This window comes from Halichoerus grypus, chromosome 7 (assembly GCF_964656455.1).
Source record: "Halichoerus grypus chromosome 7, mHalGry1.hap1.1, whole genome shotgun sequence".
Taxonomy (NCBI): Eukaryota; Metazoa; Chordata; class Mammalia; order Carnivora; family Phocidae; genus Halichoerus; species Halichoerus grypus.
The window spans coordinates 74,322,859-74,335,576 of NC_135718.1; the positions used below are offsets into that span (position 1 = coordinate 74,322,859).

A 12,718-nucleotide genomic window follows, 5' to 3' on the forward strand; every position below is an offset into this window, starting at 1 on the left:
TCAATATTGGCTGTCCTAATTTTTTGTTAGTAGTGAAGTTCCTCAGTACTTTAATTATGTATTGGCTATCTCCCACCCCAGGTTTGCAAAGTCCAACACAAGTGTAGTTCAGCTTACCCCCTGAATTCTGACTACACTGCTCTGCCTTTCCTGTGGGTCAAGTTTCTTGTCAAGGAAAGCCTGTGATGTTAATTCATGACACTAATTAGATTTTTCTAACATCCCTGCACAGTTTTTAAACAGTAAAGCCTGGATCGAAATTGGAGTGGCTGTTGTGTGCTAGACGCTGTCCTAGGCATCGGAGTTCTTTATGGGCTCAGCCTCGTGTAGACAGACTTGTAAACAAAGAACTTCGAAACCCATGATCTGTGTGTGTATGAGTGAACTGAGTTGAAGTACTTGGCTGCCAGGCTCATGGGGAAGGATCACAGGAGAAGTAACAGATGGCCTGAAGTAGGTGTTTACCTGGTAAAGAAGGAAGGCAAAGGAAGACATTTCAATGGAAGGGAACCACATATGCAATGCTGAAGGTACAAAGCATGACAAAGAACATCACTGACCTAATATGGTTGGAGAGAAATAGACTAGAGGGGAAAGATAGTTTGTGGGACCCTGTGAAAGCCTTTTGTGCCATGCCAAGGAATTCCATGCTTCCTTTCTGAGGCCACAAAGAGCCATTTGGTAAGTAACACATCAGTAGTATCCACCTGACAGTAAGTTCCTAGCATCCATTGTTCAAACCAGCAACATTAAAGTGCACAGATGATTCATTCCTCAGTAATGCTAGCATGCTAGATAGACTCCGAGTCTTCCAAGGATAGTGAGCAGCATGATTTCCTTCATGGAAGTTGCGGAGCTTTGAGGTTATTATGTTTAGTGATAGATTGAGGGAATTTTTGAGAGTATATTTTTCGTAATTACTGTTAAAGGAATCCATCTGTTTATTGGGAGAGTGTTATAGTTAAATTGCCTATGAGTGTTGTAGGCAAGAGTGCATAAGATGGATATCACAATCTGAGGGTAGGGAGATCAGTTAGGATGTTGGTGGATGGAATGGATGAACAGTAAGGATTCCAGTTAGAGTAATGGGAGCTGAAAGGCATTAAGAAGAGGTTATAAGAGAAATAATCTGCAAATCACATTTGAAAGCAAAGGGATGTCTTCCTCCATAGCTAACGTGTACTTTAATTCTGTTGTCCATGGGACATACCTAATTTATTTCACATGGTGGTCATTTTTGCTGTCTTGGGATCTGAAAGAGGAATACATTTTATGCACTGGTGTCAAGTTGAGTTCATGGAATATGTAGATTATTTATTACATCCACAACCCACTGAAAGTCTATATTTTAGAAACCTAGGTCTTTTGAACCTATGACTTCATCTTGTTAAAATGTCACTTTTATTCCTATTGTGCTTTGCATATTTCAAAGCAATTATACTTGCCCAAACCAATTTTATTCTCCCAACAACCCTATAAAGTAAGGAGTTCTGGAGATTGTTAATTCCCATATCAAAATGATGGAACAGAGGCTCAGAAAGGTGAATTGACTTTCCCAAGGCCACATATCTGGAAGATGGGTTTCCTTAGGTTCTAAAATTGATTAAAAACAAGTAGGAGTTCACAATTTAACTAACATATGGTACACGTAGTCAATGATTGTTAGCCAAAGAGCTTATCGATTACTGATGTGAGCTTTAGGAAGTTTAGAAACTATAGAATACTGGACTCAGAAAGACCTTATGATATTGAAATGACCTGTTCATTGCCTATCTTTTCCATTAGACTATGAACTTCAGGTTCAGGTTTGTGTCTGTTAGTCTTTACAAGCCCAGGACCTCACAAGGTGCCTAGCGTATAGGTGGCACTTAATGAATGTTTATTGAAATTTACTTGACTCAAACCCTTTACTAGTTAATAGCTATAGGACGTTAGTCAAGTTACTTAATTTCTCAATTGTTTACTGAACCACAAGATGGGATTCATGTCACCCGATTCATAGCATTATTGCAAACCTGAAATGACATGATGAGAAAATATATCTAGCACAATGCCTAGCGCACTGTAGTCAATAACTAAACGTTAATCGTGAATCCATTTAAAAAATTGTATCCCTTGTTGGTTGAGTGGTAGTATAATTTAAGCAGCCAGTTAAACCATTTAAGCGGTGACATTAAAATTGCCCACATGGAATCAAATACCTGACTTTTCACTATTTAAAAATATTTTTATCTTTCAGTTTTGCCATTGCATAAAATAGGTATTTGAGTCCTCTGAAGATCAACGATCAGAACTATTTCTTCCATGGCAGTGGCGGGGTGGGGGGTGGTGGGGAAACACTGTTGAGTTCCACTTAACAAGCTTTTGTAGGGAGTTCTTTGATGCAACCAGTCTTCTATTCCATGCTTCTCACCCTTTTAGCTTTGCATTACTGGAGATGTTGCCATGAAAAGACCTTACAACAAAGAGGATCTTAGTCTTCTGGTTTATTTATCCTAATTCAGTTGTTTTTATATATCTACTAGGTAGTCTTTTCACTCATCGCATTCATTTTTTTTTAACAATTATTGATAACTTTTAGCAATTAATAACAATTAAACCAAGCCCCTCAAGGCCACAATGTTGGACTATGACCATCGATGTTTTAGGTAACCAATAAACACTTAAGCAAACCCTTGTGTACTTTTCTGTTAATTAGATAAACCAATTGTGAGTGGAACAGTGACCTTGAAAAGTGATAGATTTTTAAGGGGCGCTTGGGTGGCTCAGTCGGTTGAGCATCTAGCTCTTGGTTTCATCTCAGGTCATGATCTCATGGGTCGTGAGATCGAGCTGCACATTGGGCTCCACACTCAGTGGGGAGTCTGCTTGAAGATTCTCTCCCTGTGGCCCGCCCCTCACTTGCTTTTTTTCTCACTCACTCTCTCAAATAAAAAATAAATAAATCTTTTAAAAAATAAAAAGGGATTAGATTTTTTAAAATAGGAATTAATTTTACTGATAGCTTGAACAAAAGAAAGTCTACTAATATTATTTCCAAGTGAAAATGTATGTTTTTGAGAATATTTCGGTCCATTAAAATTGGCTTTTTAGAAATAATAAACACATTTAATAAGTATGTTCAAATAACCATATTCACCACCTAGGCATGTTGTTCCCATCTTTATTTAGTGTTACTGCCACTGCTACTAAGAATTGTAACCTTTCCACAATTTCTAAAAATGGTCTCACAAATTATGAAGAACTAGTGAGGTAGACAGTGCACATGTTCTCATTTCATAGATGAGAACACTGAGGCAAAAAAAAAACCCATCTCATCATCAGCAACAGTATTGAAATAACTCTCCCTTTATTACGCTATTAGAAATCATAAGCCCCTTATAATTAAAAATGAAACCAAAGGAATGCCCTTTATCATATTCACATTTGGCCATCACGCAGCCATTACAAATAATATTTTAAGAACATCAGAGCACTTTCAACTACATTTTACTCCATTTCGTTATGTTATTAATCTTGGTTTCCATCTTACAATGGAATTTCTTTTGCATACATCACAAAATAGACTGTTGATCCTGTACCTTCTGCAGACATAAAGCCATCATCCATCTCTGTTACTGTACCACTTACATGCAGCATGGGGAATGGCAGCATTTTAATCAGATAGTAATGTGTCCATTATGCAATAGCACCCCAGTTTATGCCTCGTATCACCTGATGGTAAATAAAGGCTTGGCCGCCCCCTCCCCCCGACTCTCCTCTCCCTGTTGTTCTGCTGTGTGCTGCGTGTTCTTATGTGAGTAAAGTTACTTGTATGTGTTTTGGTATATAGTCATGGAAATACTGTGCATGCAGACAGTAAATACAGCCTTATGTTATAAATCAGTGTGCATTGTGCAGAGCATTTTTAGGAGCACGGGTAGACTATATTTTTTTTTCATTGTTAACCTTTCTGAATACTTTCTATCAAGGTTTACTTATTCCACATTGAATATATGAACATTGAAAGTACATGGTCTATTGATGCAATTTTCTAGAAAAAAAAAAACATTTTAGATGGGCTCACAAGGAGAGAGTCAGTAAGTCTGTGTAACTAGCTCATAATATTTTGATTTAAATATCATGTTAAAGACTCTTCTGATTCAAATAGTTCATGGAAAGATAGTAAGTATCATCAGTGAAGAGTTTAGTTTATTAGCCTAGACTGTTCTCCCTTTCTTTGCTATATCCCGCCATGAATGTAGACACTGAGGAATGGGCTTATCAGCCATGGACTGAGATTCACAGCAATGTGCCCTTAAACTTGAACTTGCCACACGACTAATCTGTATGCATGGTGATTTTAGTTTGGTCACCAAATATCATATCTTGCAGGGAAACCAGTACAGTGATTTTATGTACTTTTTTTAATGTTTATATTAGTTTTCAAAATGGTTTTGCTTCCTAACCCTCCCATTATATGAAGCCTCTCACTTTGAAAGTCACAGACTGCAGACTGGTAAGTCCATCAGCTCTCTGTCCTTATAATCATTCATAATTTATTTAAAGTAAACACATGGTCATTGCATAGTTTTCTTTCTTGGCCCAAAGTATTTCCTCCAGTCTGAAAAGTTATTATTTTTTTTAAAGACATAAGTACATTCATCCACTTGCTGAACAACATTTTTGTGTCATTTTGATTTCTAAACAACAAATTTAGATGCCAGAGCATACACTCATAACGTTGAACATTTTTCCACTGACACTCTATGCTTTTAAAATCAACTTTCATTTGTGTGGTGCTGTTTTTCTGTTTGTTTCTTTCTTTGTGTTTTTGCTTTCAGAGTGACTTGTGATCAAGATACATTTTGATTGAAATGTAGGTAAAATATCTGAACTCTTTTCTGAGGTGTCATGCTTGCCCCACAAATACAGTTTTTTTAATGGTGCTGAGTAGCTTCTGTAGCTCTAAGATACCCTTCTTTTCATCTTTCCTGCTTAGATTTACTCACAGAGCATGAGCCACCAAAGTCTTTCTTTTGGTTTAATATTTATAATTAGGTCTGTTCACCAGTTCTCTCTCCTCTGGAAGTAATGCTCCAACCAATGACGTCTCTATATCAGATTTCTGAAGGCTTTACTTTTTTTAAATCCATAGGCAAGCTAATGAGACTGTGAATTGAAATGAATTAAGAAACATTTTCTAGTCATTTACAATTTCTACAAGATTGTTTTAATTATTCTTTAAATAAAAGAAACTCTTGGCCCTGTTTTCTATATGCAGTGAATGCCTTTGCATTTTGAATCATTTGGTCAAACTCTGGGAACAAAGCAGACTTAACTTGGGTGTTTTTAAGAGATGGAGAGATCATTTCTAGACACACATTACCCAAAAAAAGAAAAGAAAAAAAAGAAAAGTTTAAATCTTCAGGTTGTTTCTAAAATGTTGCCAAACCCATGCTGCTACTTTTAACAGAGAGAAACTTGAGTTTTAAGATTCAAATGTTCTTTTCTGACAAAGAAAAAGTGCATCTATCTGCCAAGCGCATGATCGTATGAGCTTCGGATAGAAAAGTGGCTATGATTTGTGACTGTTTTTGGTTCAGAACAATGCTAGATCAACATGCAAGTTTTATGGAGGTGGGGATAGAAAGGGAGGGCCAGGCCAGGGTCGTTGATCATGTCTGATTTCTCTGGACTTCCTACAGGAGAAAAGGTTCTCCAGGATGACGAGTTCACTTGCGACCTCTTCCGCTTCCTACAACTGCTTTGTGAGGGACACAACTCAGGTGTGTGAGACCCCAGACTATGTGATGGTACCAAGGAATCAGAATTTTGAAACCAGTAATGACAGGGGCCTGCTAGTTCTAATTACACTTCATCCCTGAGTCAAACAATCTTGAGCCTTCTTCCGTATGTTTGGTATATGCAGTGTGACATTTTATGTATTACATTCCTACTTTCAAAGTCCTTTGCTAGCTAGCCACTTCCCTTAATTCCCATCAGTTGTTCTTCTGTTAGAGAAGACAGGTGGAAAAAAGATATACATGAGACAGATATCTACAGAGAAATATAGAGCTTTATTTCTTTTATACCACTTCTCTTCAACTGGGGAATATATTGTATTACTTGGCACAATGTATTTTCCTTTGTGGTTAATATAAATAGCTCTCTCCCGGACTTGTGCACCCCTGTGTAGGCAGGAACTGTATCTTAATTTTATCTTTGTTTCCCCAGCACTGAGCACAGTACTCAGGAACAAATGATTCTTGAATGCATAATTTAATTACTATACCCTAAAGGATGGAGCCCCTTCCAGCGATTCACATGCCCAGAGCTCTAGAGCTAGGAATCAGGAAGCAGATGTAAGCCACCTCGTAGACCAAAAATTGAATATTGATATTCTGTGAAGCACCTCGATGTGGTTGGGATGCCCACTTAAAACAATCCTCTTGGATAAAGCACCACTCTTAGCCACAGGGATTTTGCTGGAGACCTCATTTGCTTTTGGAGTTCTTCAAATAACTCATTTTAAACTGTTGAGGAAGCTTTAGTAACGTCTTTTGATCTTATGTAGATTTTCAAAATTATCTGAGAACTCAGACTGGCAATAATACAACTGTCAACATAATCATCTCTACCGTAGACTACCTCCTGAGAGTGCAGGTATGTTGCCTTCTGTTAGGAAGAAATGGAAGGGATTGGTTCGTTGAAATAAGGGGACAGAGTTATTAAACTGACGTGTTGTAATGCACTTTGATGGATGACTAGACAGAATTTTTTGAGATACTTTGTCTTTGATCATAGCCTTTCACCAAGTTTTAGGGTGAAACTGCTCCTTTTGTCTTTGCCTCTGATCCTGGCTCCTCCTTTGCTCATTATTCTTTCTATAATCGGGCATTTTTCCCCCATAGTTTTTAGCTTAATGCCATTTTAAATTCATTTTGTTTTTGCAAAGTATTTACATGCTCTGCTCCTTCTGCTACAGTTGATAGATAAATGGGGGAAGAGTATTTGAAACATTTTCAAAAGTGAGAAAGAAAGGCTTTCAAAATACCTACAATATACTTAAATTTAACAGGTAGTTCTTTTCAGCTGTCCCGATTCTTGAATTAATTTTAAAATTCAGCTTAACACTCCACCACTTAAGAATCTCCCTGATTTTGTAGTAATCTTTCACATGTTAATAAAACTGAATCTGAAGGCGTAGGCTCCTAAGTAATGGGAGCCCTGTACAAATTTTATTTCCCTCATCTTATTTATAAGAGTAGCCAGATACAGTAGTTTAAAACCTGCACGTTCAAACTTTCAGTTTCTCCCTTAATCTTTTGAGTATGTAAAAGCACAATATATTTTTTTTACCTAATGCTTCCATTTTTGAAGCAAATTACAAAAAATATTGCTGAAAACACATTTGTCATTTTTAAAATCATATCTCAAAACCCAAATGTAGCCTGCGTGCTGGACTACATTGTGTTATTCCTTTAGCCAACTAAAATTCCTTCCAATGTAAGTTATTGTTGAAAACATCCTGTTTAAAAAGGTTGATCCTGTTTAGATGTTTGTTTATGGTTGTCAGTGTTTTTAGTAGTCTAATCAGTTTCTTGAGGGGCATTTATAGAAACAAGGAACATTTTGGAGTTCTAATGAGGAAACGTTATGGGCTTTGTTGGAGAAAAAGGCCTGATGTCTGTAACCCAAAAAACATCCATGATTTGTCTAATTTTTGTGCTTACATAGTAAACATTTAACTTTGCTCAATGGATAAATATGCTTTAATCTTGTGAATCCTTGTGAAGTTCAAGATCATCAGAGACAGAAAGTCATTTTTAAAGCTAAGTTTTCTGCTGCTTCTCTCTAGCTGTTATTTCTGTCTAAGGAGGATAGGTTAATGGTAGCTTTAGAATGTATCTTAATCCTATCATTCCTCTTTTCCAGGAATCCATCAGTGATTTCTATTGGTATTACTCTGGGAAAGATGTTATTGATGAACAAGGACAACGGAATTTCTCTAAAGCAATTCAAGTAGCAAAGCAAGTCTTTAACACTCTCACAGAGTATATTCAGGTAAACATTTAAATATTTTGGCTATTTGAAGAAAAAAAATAGTCAAGTGGTTAGCTTTGAATTCCATGGAAAAATACAATATGCCTATTTTCCTGCCATGATTCACATTTGCTATTAACCTTTCATATAGATTCTTAGCCAGTGATGACAATTAAATATCAGGTTGAGATGTGAATTTATATGGACTGAATTTGCTTTACTGTTTGGCAGATCAAGATATTATTGATTCCTTTGAGGCATGAACAGAGATGTTGACTCTGTTGTATCTCTGGGGCCTCATATATATATTAAGCACTCAGTAAATATTAAAGAAAAGAGGGAGGAAAAAGAAAGAAGACGGGAAAGAGAAAGGACAGAGCACTAAATTACTCCTTATTGTGTTCCAGTAAAACTAAGGAAGGAGTTTCATAGAAACTGTATATAAAAGAGAATAGTAAAACTTCATGTTAGAGCACACACGTGTGTGAAGGCACACACACTTACATATAAAATCATACAGTAATGTATATTCCAGGTAGAATTCCAATAACCATGAAGAAAGTATCTTTTTTTTTTTTTTTAACATCAATTTGTTTTATATTCTCCTTAGGCTAAACTTCTAGACTTAACCTGCAGATTTTTAAAAGAGTTTATAAAATTTTGTTTTTTTTCAATGCATGAAACTTTGCGATTTCCTAGGGGACTGTGGGCCATCTTTCTGTTTTCTGTCTCCATGGCCAGTATTATTCTGAATCAGTCAGTCACTGTGTTTGAAGTGCCACCTGCCAAGGAGAAAACAGGAGGAATGCATTTAGTTTGTTTCATTAGACTAAACATAATCTTGTGGGGGGAAGAAGTTAAGTAAAAATAACAGATGGTCCCCCAGGGCCTAGCATTGCTGCAGGTGTTTAAGGAATGACTGAGTGCATGGACACGCATGGCCAAGTGAGGCTGACGCAGGGGAGGTGCTGCAGAGGTTGGGGGTGAGAGGGACATGACCCTCACCTCCTCTGCCCTTTCTCTCCTCTCTAGTCGTACCTTGGAAGGATCTCACTTTCTGTATTGGCTCCCTGGGTGGGGAAGAGGATCCTTATCTCAGCATTTAAAAATGGAAAAGCCACACTTGATCATTCTGAGAATTTTTCTTTAAATCAAATAAAACAAAGTTTAAATCTGTTGCAGACCGTTCACATTCCTATTTTCTTGTCTTCACTGGCTTCCACTCTTGGCTTCATATTCTCACGCATGTCTCGCAAGATACCGATATATGAATTCTCTTGATTAAATAATAAAATTATCTGATGACATTAGCAAGCCAGTGAATTCTCTAGAAAGCTGATAAAATGGTTTCTATATAACATATGGAACTTAAATGTGGAGAGTGAGCATTTCCTGGTTCCTAAAATAGGTGAGATTCCTAAATTTATATAAAACTAGAAGAATCCATTAACCTCTCACTATGTGCAAAACAGTTTTTTATTGAGATATCTTGACAGAACATTATATTAGTTTTAGACATACAATAATGATTTGATATCTGTATATATTGCAAAATGATCACTGTACTATGTCAACTGAGTTAGCATCTGTCACTGTGTATAGTTACAGTTTCTTTTCTTATGAGGAGAAAATTTAGGATTTACTCTCATAGCAAGTTTCAAATATGCAATACAGTGTTATTAACTGTTGTCACCATGTCATACATTACATTCCCAGGACTTATTTATTTTATAACTGAAAGTTTGTACCTTCTGACCCCTTTGCCCATTTCATGGCCCCCACCACGACCACCTCTGGCAACCGCCAGTCTATCCTGTGTGTTTATGAGCTTATTCATTTATTTGTTTGTTTTTAGATTCTACATTTAAGTGAGATCACATAGTAATTGTCTGTCTCTCTGTCTGACTTATTTCACTTAGCATAATGCCCTCAAGGTCCATCCATGTTACAAGTGGCAAGGTTCTTTTTTTATGGCTGAATAATACTCCATTGTGTGTGTGTGTGAGAGAGAGAGAGAGAGATCACATTTTCTTTATCCATTCATCCATCAATAGACACAGGTTATTACCGTATCTTAGCTATTACAAGTAATGCCGCAATGAACATAGGATTGCATAGATCTTTTTGAGTTAGTGTTTTCATTTTCTTCAGGTAAATACCCGTAAGTGGAGTTGCTGGATCATTTGGTAGCTCTATTTTAATTTTTTGAGGAATCTCCATACTGTTTTCTGCAGCGGCTGCACTAATTTACATTCCCACCAACAGTGCACAAGGGTTCCCTTTTCTCCACACCCTTGCCAATGCTTGTTATTTCTTATATATATATATTTTTAAAATAGCCATCCTAAAATGTGTGAGATGATATCCCATTATGATTTTGATTGGCATTTCCCTGATGATGAGTGACATTGAACATCTTTTCATGTGCCTGTTGGCCATCTGGATGCCTTTTTTGAAAAATGTTTATTCAGGTCCTCTGCTCAGTTTTAAATCAGATTATTTTTTGGTGTTGAGTTGTGTGAGTTTTTATATAGTTTAGATATTAACCCCTTATCAGATATATGATTTACATGTATTTTGTCTCATTCAGTAGGTTGCCTTTTCATTTTGTTGATGGTTTCCTTTGCTGTGCAGAAGTCTTTTAGTTTGCTATAGTCTCACTTGTTTGTTTTTGCTTTTGTGGCCTTTACTTTTGGTGTCAAATCCAAAAAATTATTGCCAAGACTTATATCAAGGATCTTACCACTGTTTTTTCTTTAAAGAGCTTCTGGTTTTCAGATCTTACATTCAAGTCTTTAATACATGTTGAGTTAATTTTTTGTGTATGGTGTAAGGGAGGGGTCCAGTTTCATTCTTGTGTATGTGGTATATGTTGTTTTCCCAACACAATTTATGGAAGAGACTGTCCTTTCCCATTGTATATTCCTGGTTTTTTGTCATCAGTTAATTGACTACATATGTGTGGATTTATTTCCTGACTCTCTTCTGTTCAGTTGGTCTGCAGGTCTGTTTTTATGCCAGTACAATCCTGCTTTCAATACTAGAGCTTCGTAGTATAGTTTGAAATCAGGGAACATGATACCTCCTGATTTCACAAGATTGCTTTGGCTACTCAGGGTCTTTTGTGGTTCCTTGCAAATTTTAGGATTATATGTTCTATTTCATGAAAAATGCCATTGGAATTTTGAGAGGCATTGCATTGAATCAGTAGATTGCTTTGGATTGTATGGACATTTTAACAGTATATAGTCTTTCAGTCAATGAGCATGGGATATCATTGCATTTGTTTGTATCTTCTTCAAATTCTTTCATCAGTGCCTTATAGTTATCACTGTACAAGACTTTTACCTCCTTGGTTAAATTTATTCCTAGGTATTTTAATCTTTTGATGCAATTGTATGTGGAATTGCTGCCCTAATTTCTCTTTCTGATAGTTTATTATTAGTTTATAGGAATACAACAGATTTCTGTATATTAATTTTGTATCCTGCAGCTTTACTGAATTGATTTATTAGTTCTCATCATTTTTTGGTGGAGTGTATTTTAGGGTTTTCTATATACAGTATCCTGTCCTCATGCAAATAGTAATAGTTTTACTTCTTTCTTTCTAATTTGGGTATCTTTTATTTCTCTTGCCTAATAGCTCTGGCTATTATTCCAGTACTACAATGAATAAAAATGGAGTCCCACTTGTTTTGTTTTTGCCTTTGCAAAATTCACTTTTGCAAGGAGTGGGCATCATTGACTTATTCCTGATTTTAGAGGAAAAGTTTCTGCTGAAAAAATTTGCCAATAGTTTTATGGGGGTTTCCCCTGGATGTAACAAGTTGTTTTTCTCTTGCTACTTTTAAGAGTCTCTCCTTGTCTTTAACTTTTGATATTTTAATTATAATGTGCCTTGGTCTCTTTTGGTGCTTCTTATTTGGTTACTTTCCCCAGGCTAAAGAAGTTTTCAGCCATTATCTCTTCAAATAAGTTTTCTCTCCCTTTCTCTTCTCCTGATGGGGCCCCTCTGATGTGAATGTTAGTTGGATTGATATTATCCCATAAGTCCCTTAAGCTATCTTCACTTTTTTTCCATTCTTTTTCATTTTTGCTGCTCTGACTGGGTGAGTTCCACTGCCCTGTCTTTTAGTTCACTGATGCTCTCTTCAGCTCCATCTTGTCTGCTACTGAACCCCTCTTGTGTATTTTTCAGTTCAGTTATTGTATTCTTCAGCTCTGTGACTTCTATTTGGAATTTTCTTATATTTTCTTTCTTTGTTGAATTTCTCACTTACTCATCTTTTCCCCTGAGTTTGGGCGGCATCTTTATGACCATTCCTTTGAACTCCATATTGTTTTGTTAATATTTTTTTCTGAGGTTTTATCTTGTTCTTTCATTTGGAACATATTCCTTTCTTCTTCTTCTTCTTCTTCTTCTTCTTCTTCTTCTTCTTCTTCTTGTCTTTCGTCTTTCTTCTTTCTTCTTCTGTTTCTGTGCATCAGATGAAACAGCCACCCTCCTAGTCTTGAAGGAGTGGCCTCCTGTAGATGAACTTTACTCTTCAGCCCTGCCCTAGCTCTTGGTTGTGCCTCAAACCGTCATGATTGCCCAAGCAGTGTATTTTATTTTTAATAACTGACAGTAATTGAAGGTGTGCCAGGCCAGTCAGTGTCCCAAAGGGGAAGAGGTTAGCACCTAGATTCAGGC

General features: G+C 36.5%; 1 protein-coding gene across 3 annotated transcripts in view; it reads left to right on the plus strand.

Moving 5' to 3' along the window:
* Positions 1-12,718, plus strand: part of RYR2 (ryanodine receptor 2) — a 731,966-nt gene that overhangs the window by 664,920 nt on the left and 54,328 nt on the right. For 2 of the 3 annotated variants that reach the window (XM_078077755.1, XM_078077754.1), the window contains 3 exons: positions 5,688-5,768; positions 6,557-6,645; positions 7,918-8,046. In XM_078077755.1, coding sequence (XP_077933881.1) covers positions 5,688-5,768; positions 6,557-6,645; positions 7,918-8,046 — 299 coding nt within the window. Of the gene's footprint in view, positions 1-4,465; positions 4,499-5,687; positions 5,769-6,556; positions 6,646-7,917; positions 8,047-12,718 lie in introns of all 3 variants that reach the window. The other variant, XM_078077753.1, reaches the window with a different exon arrangement.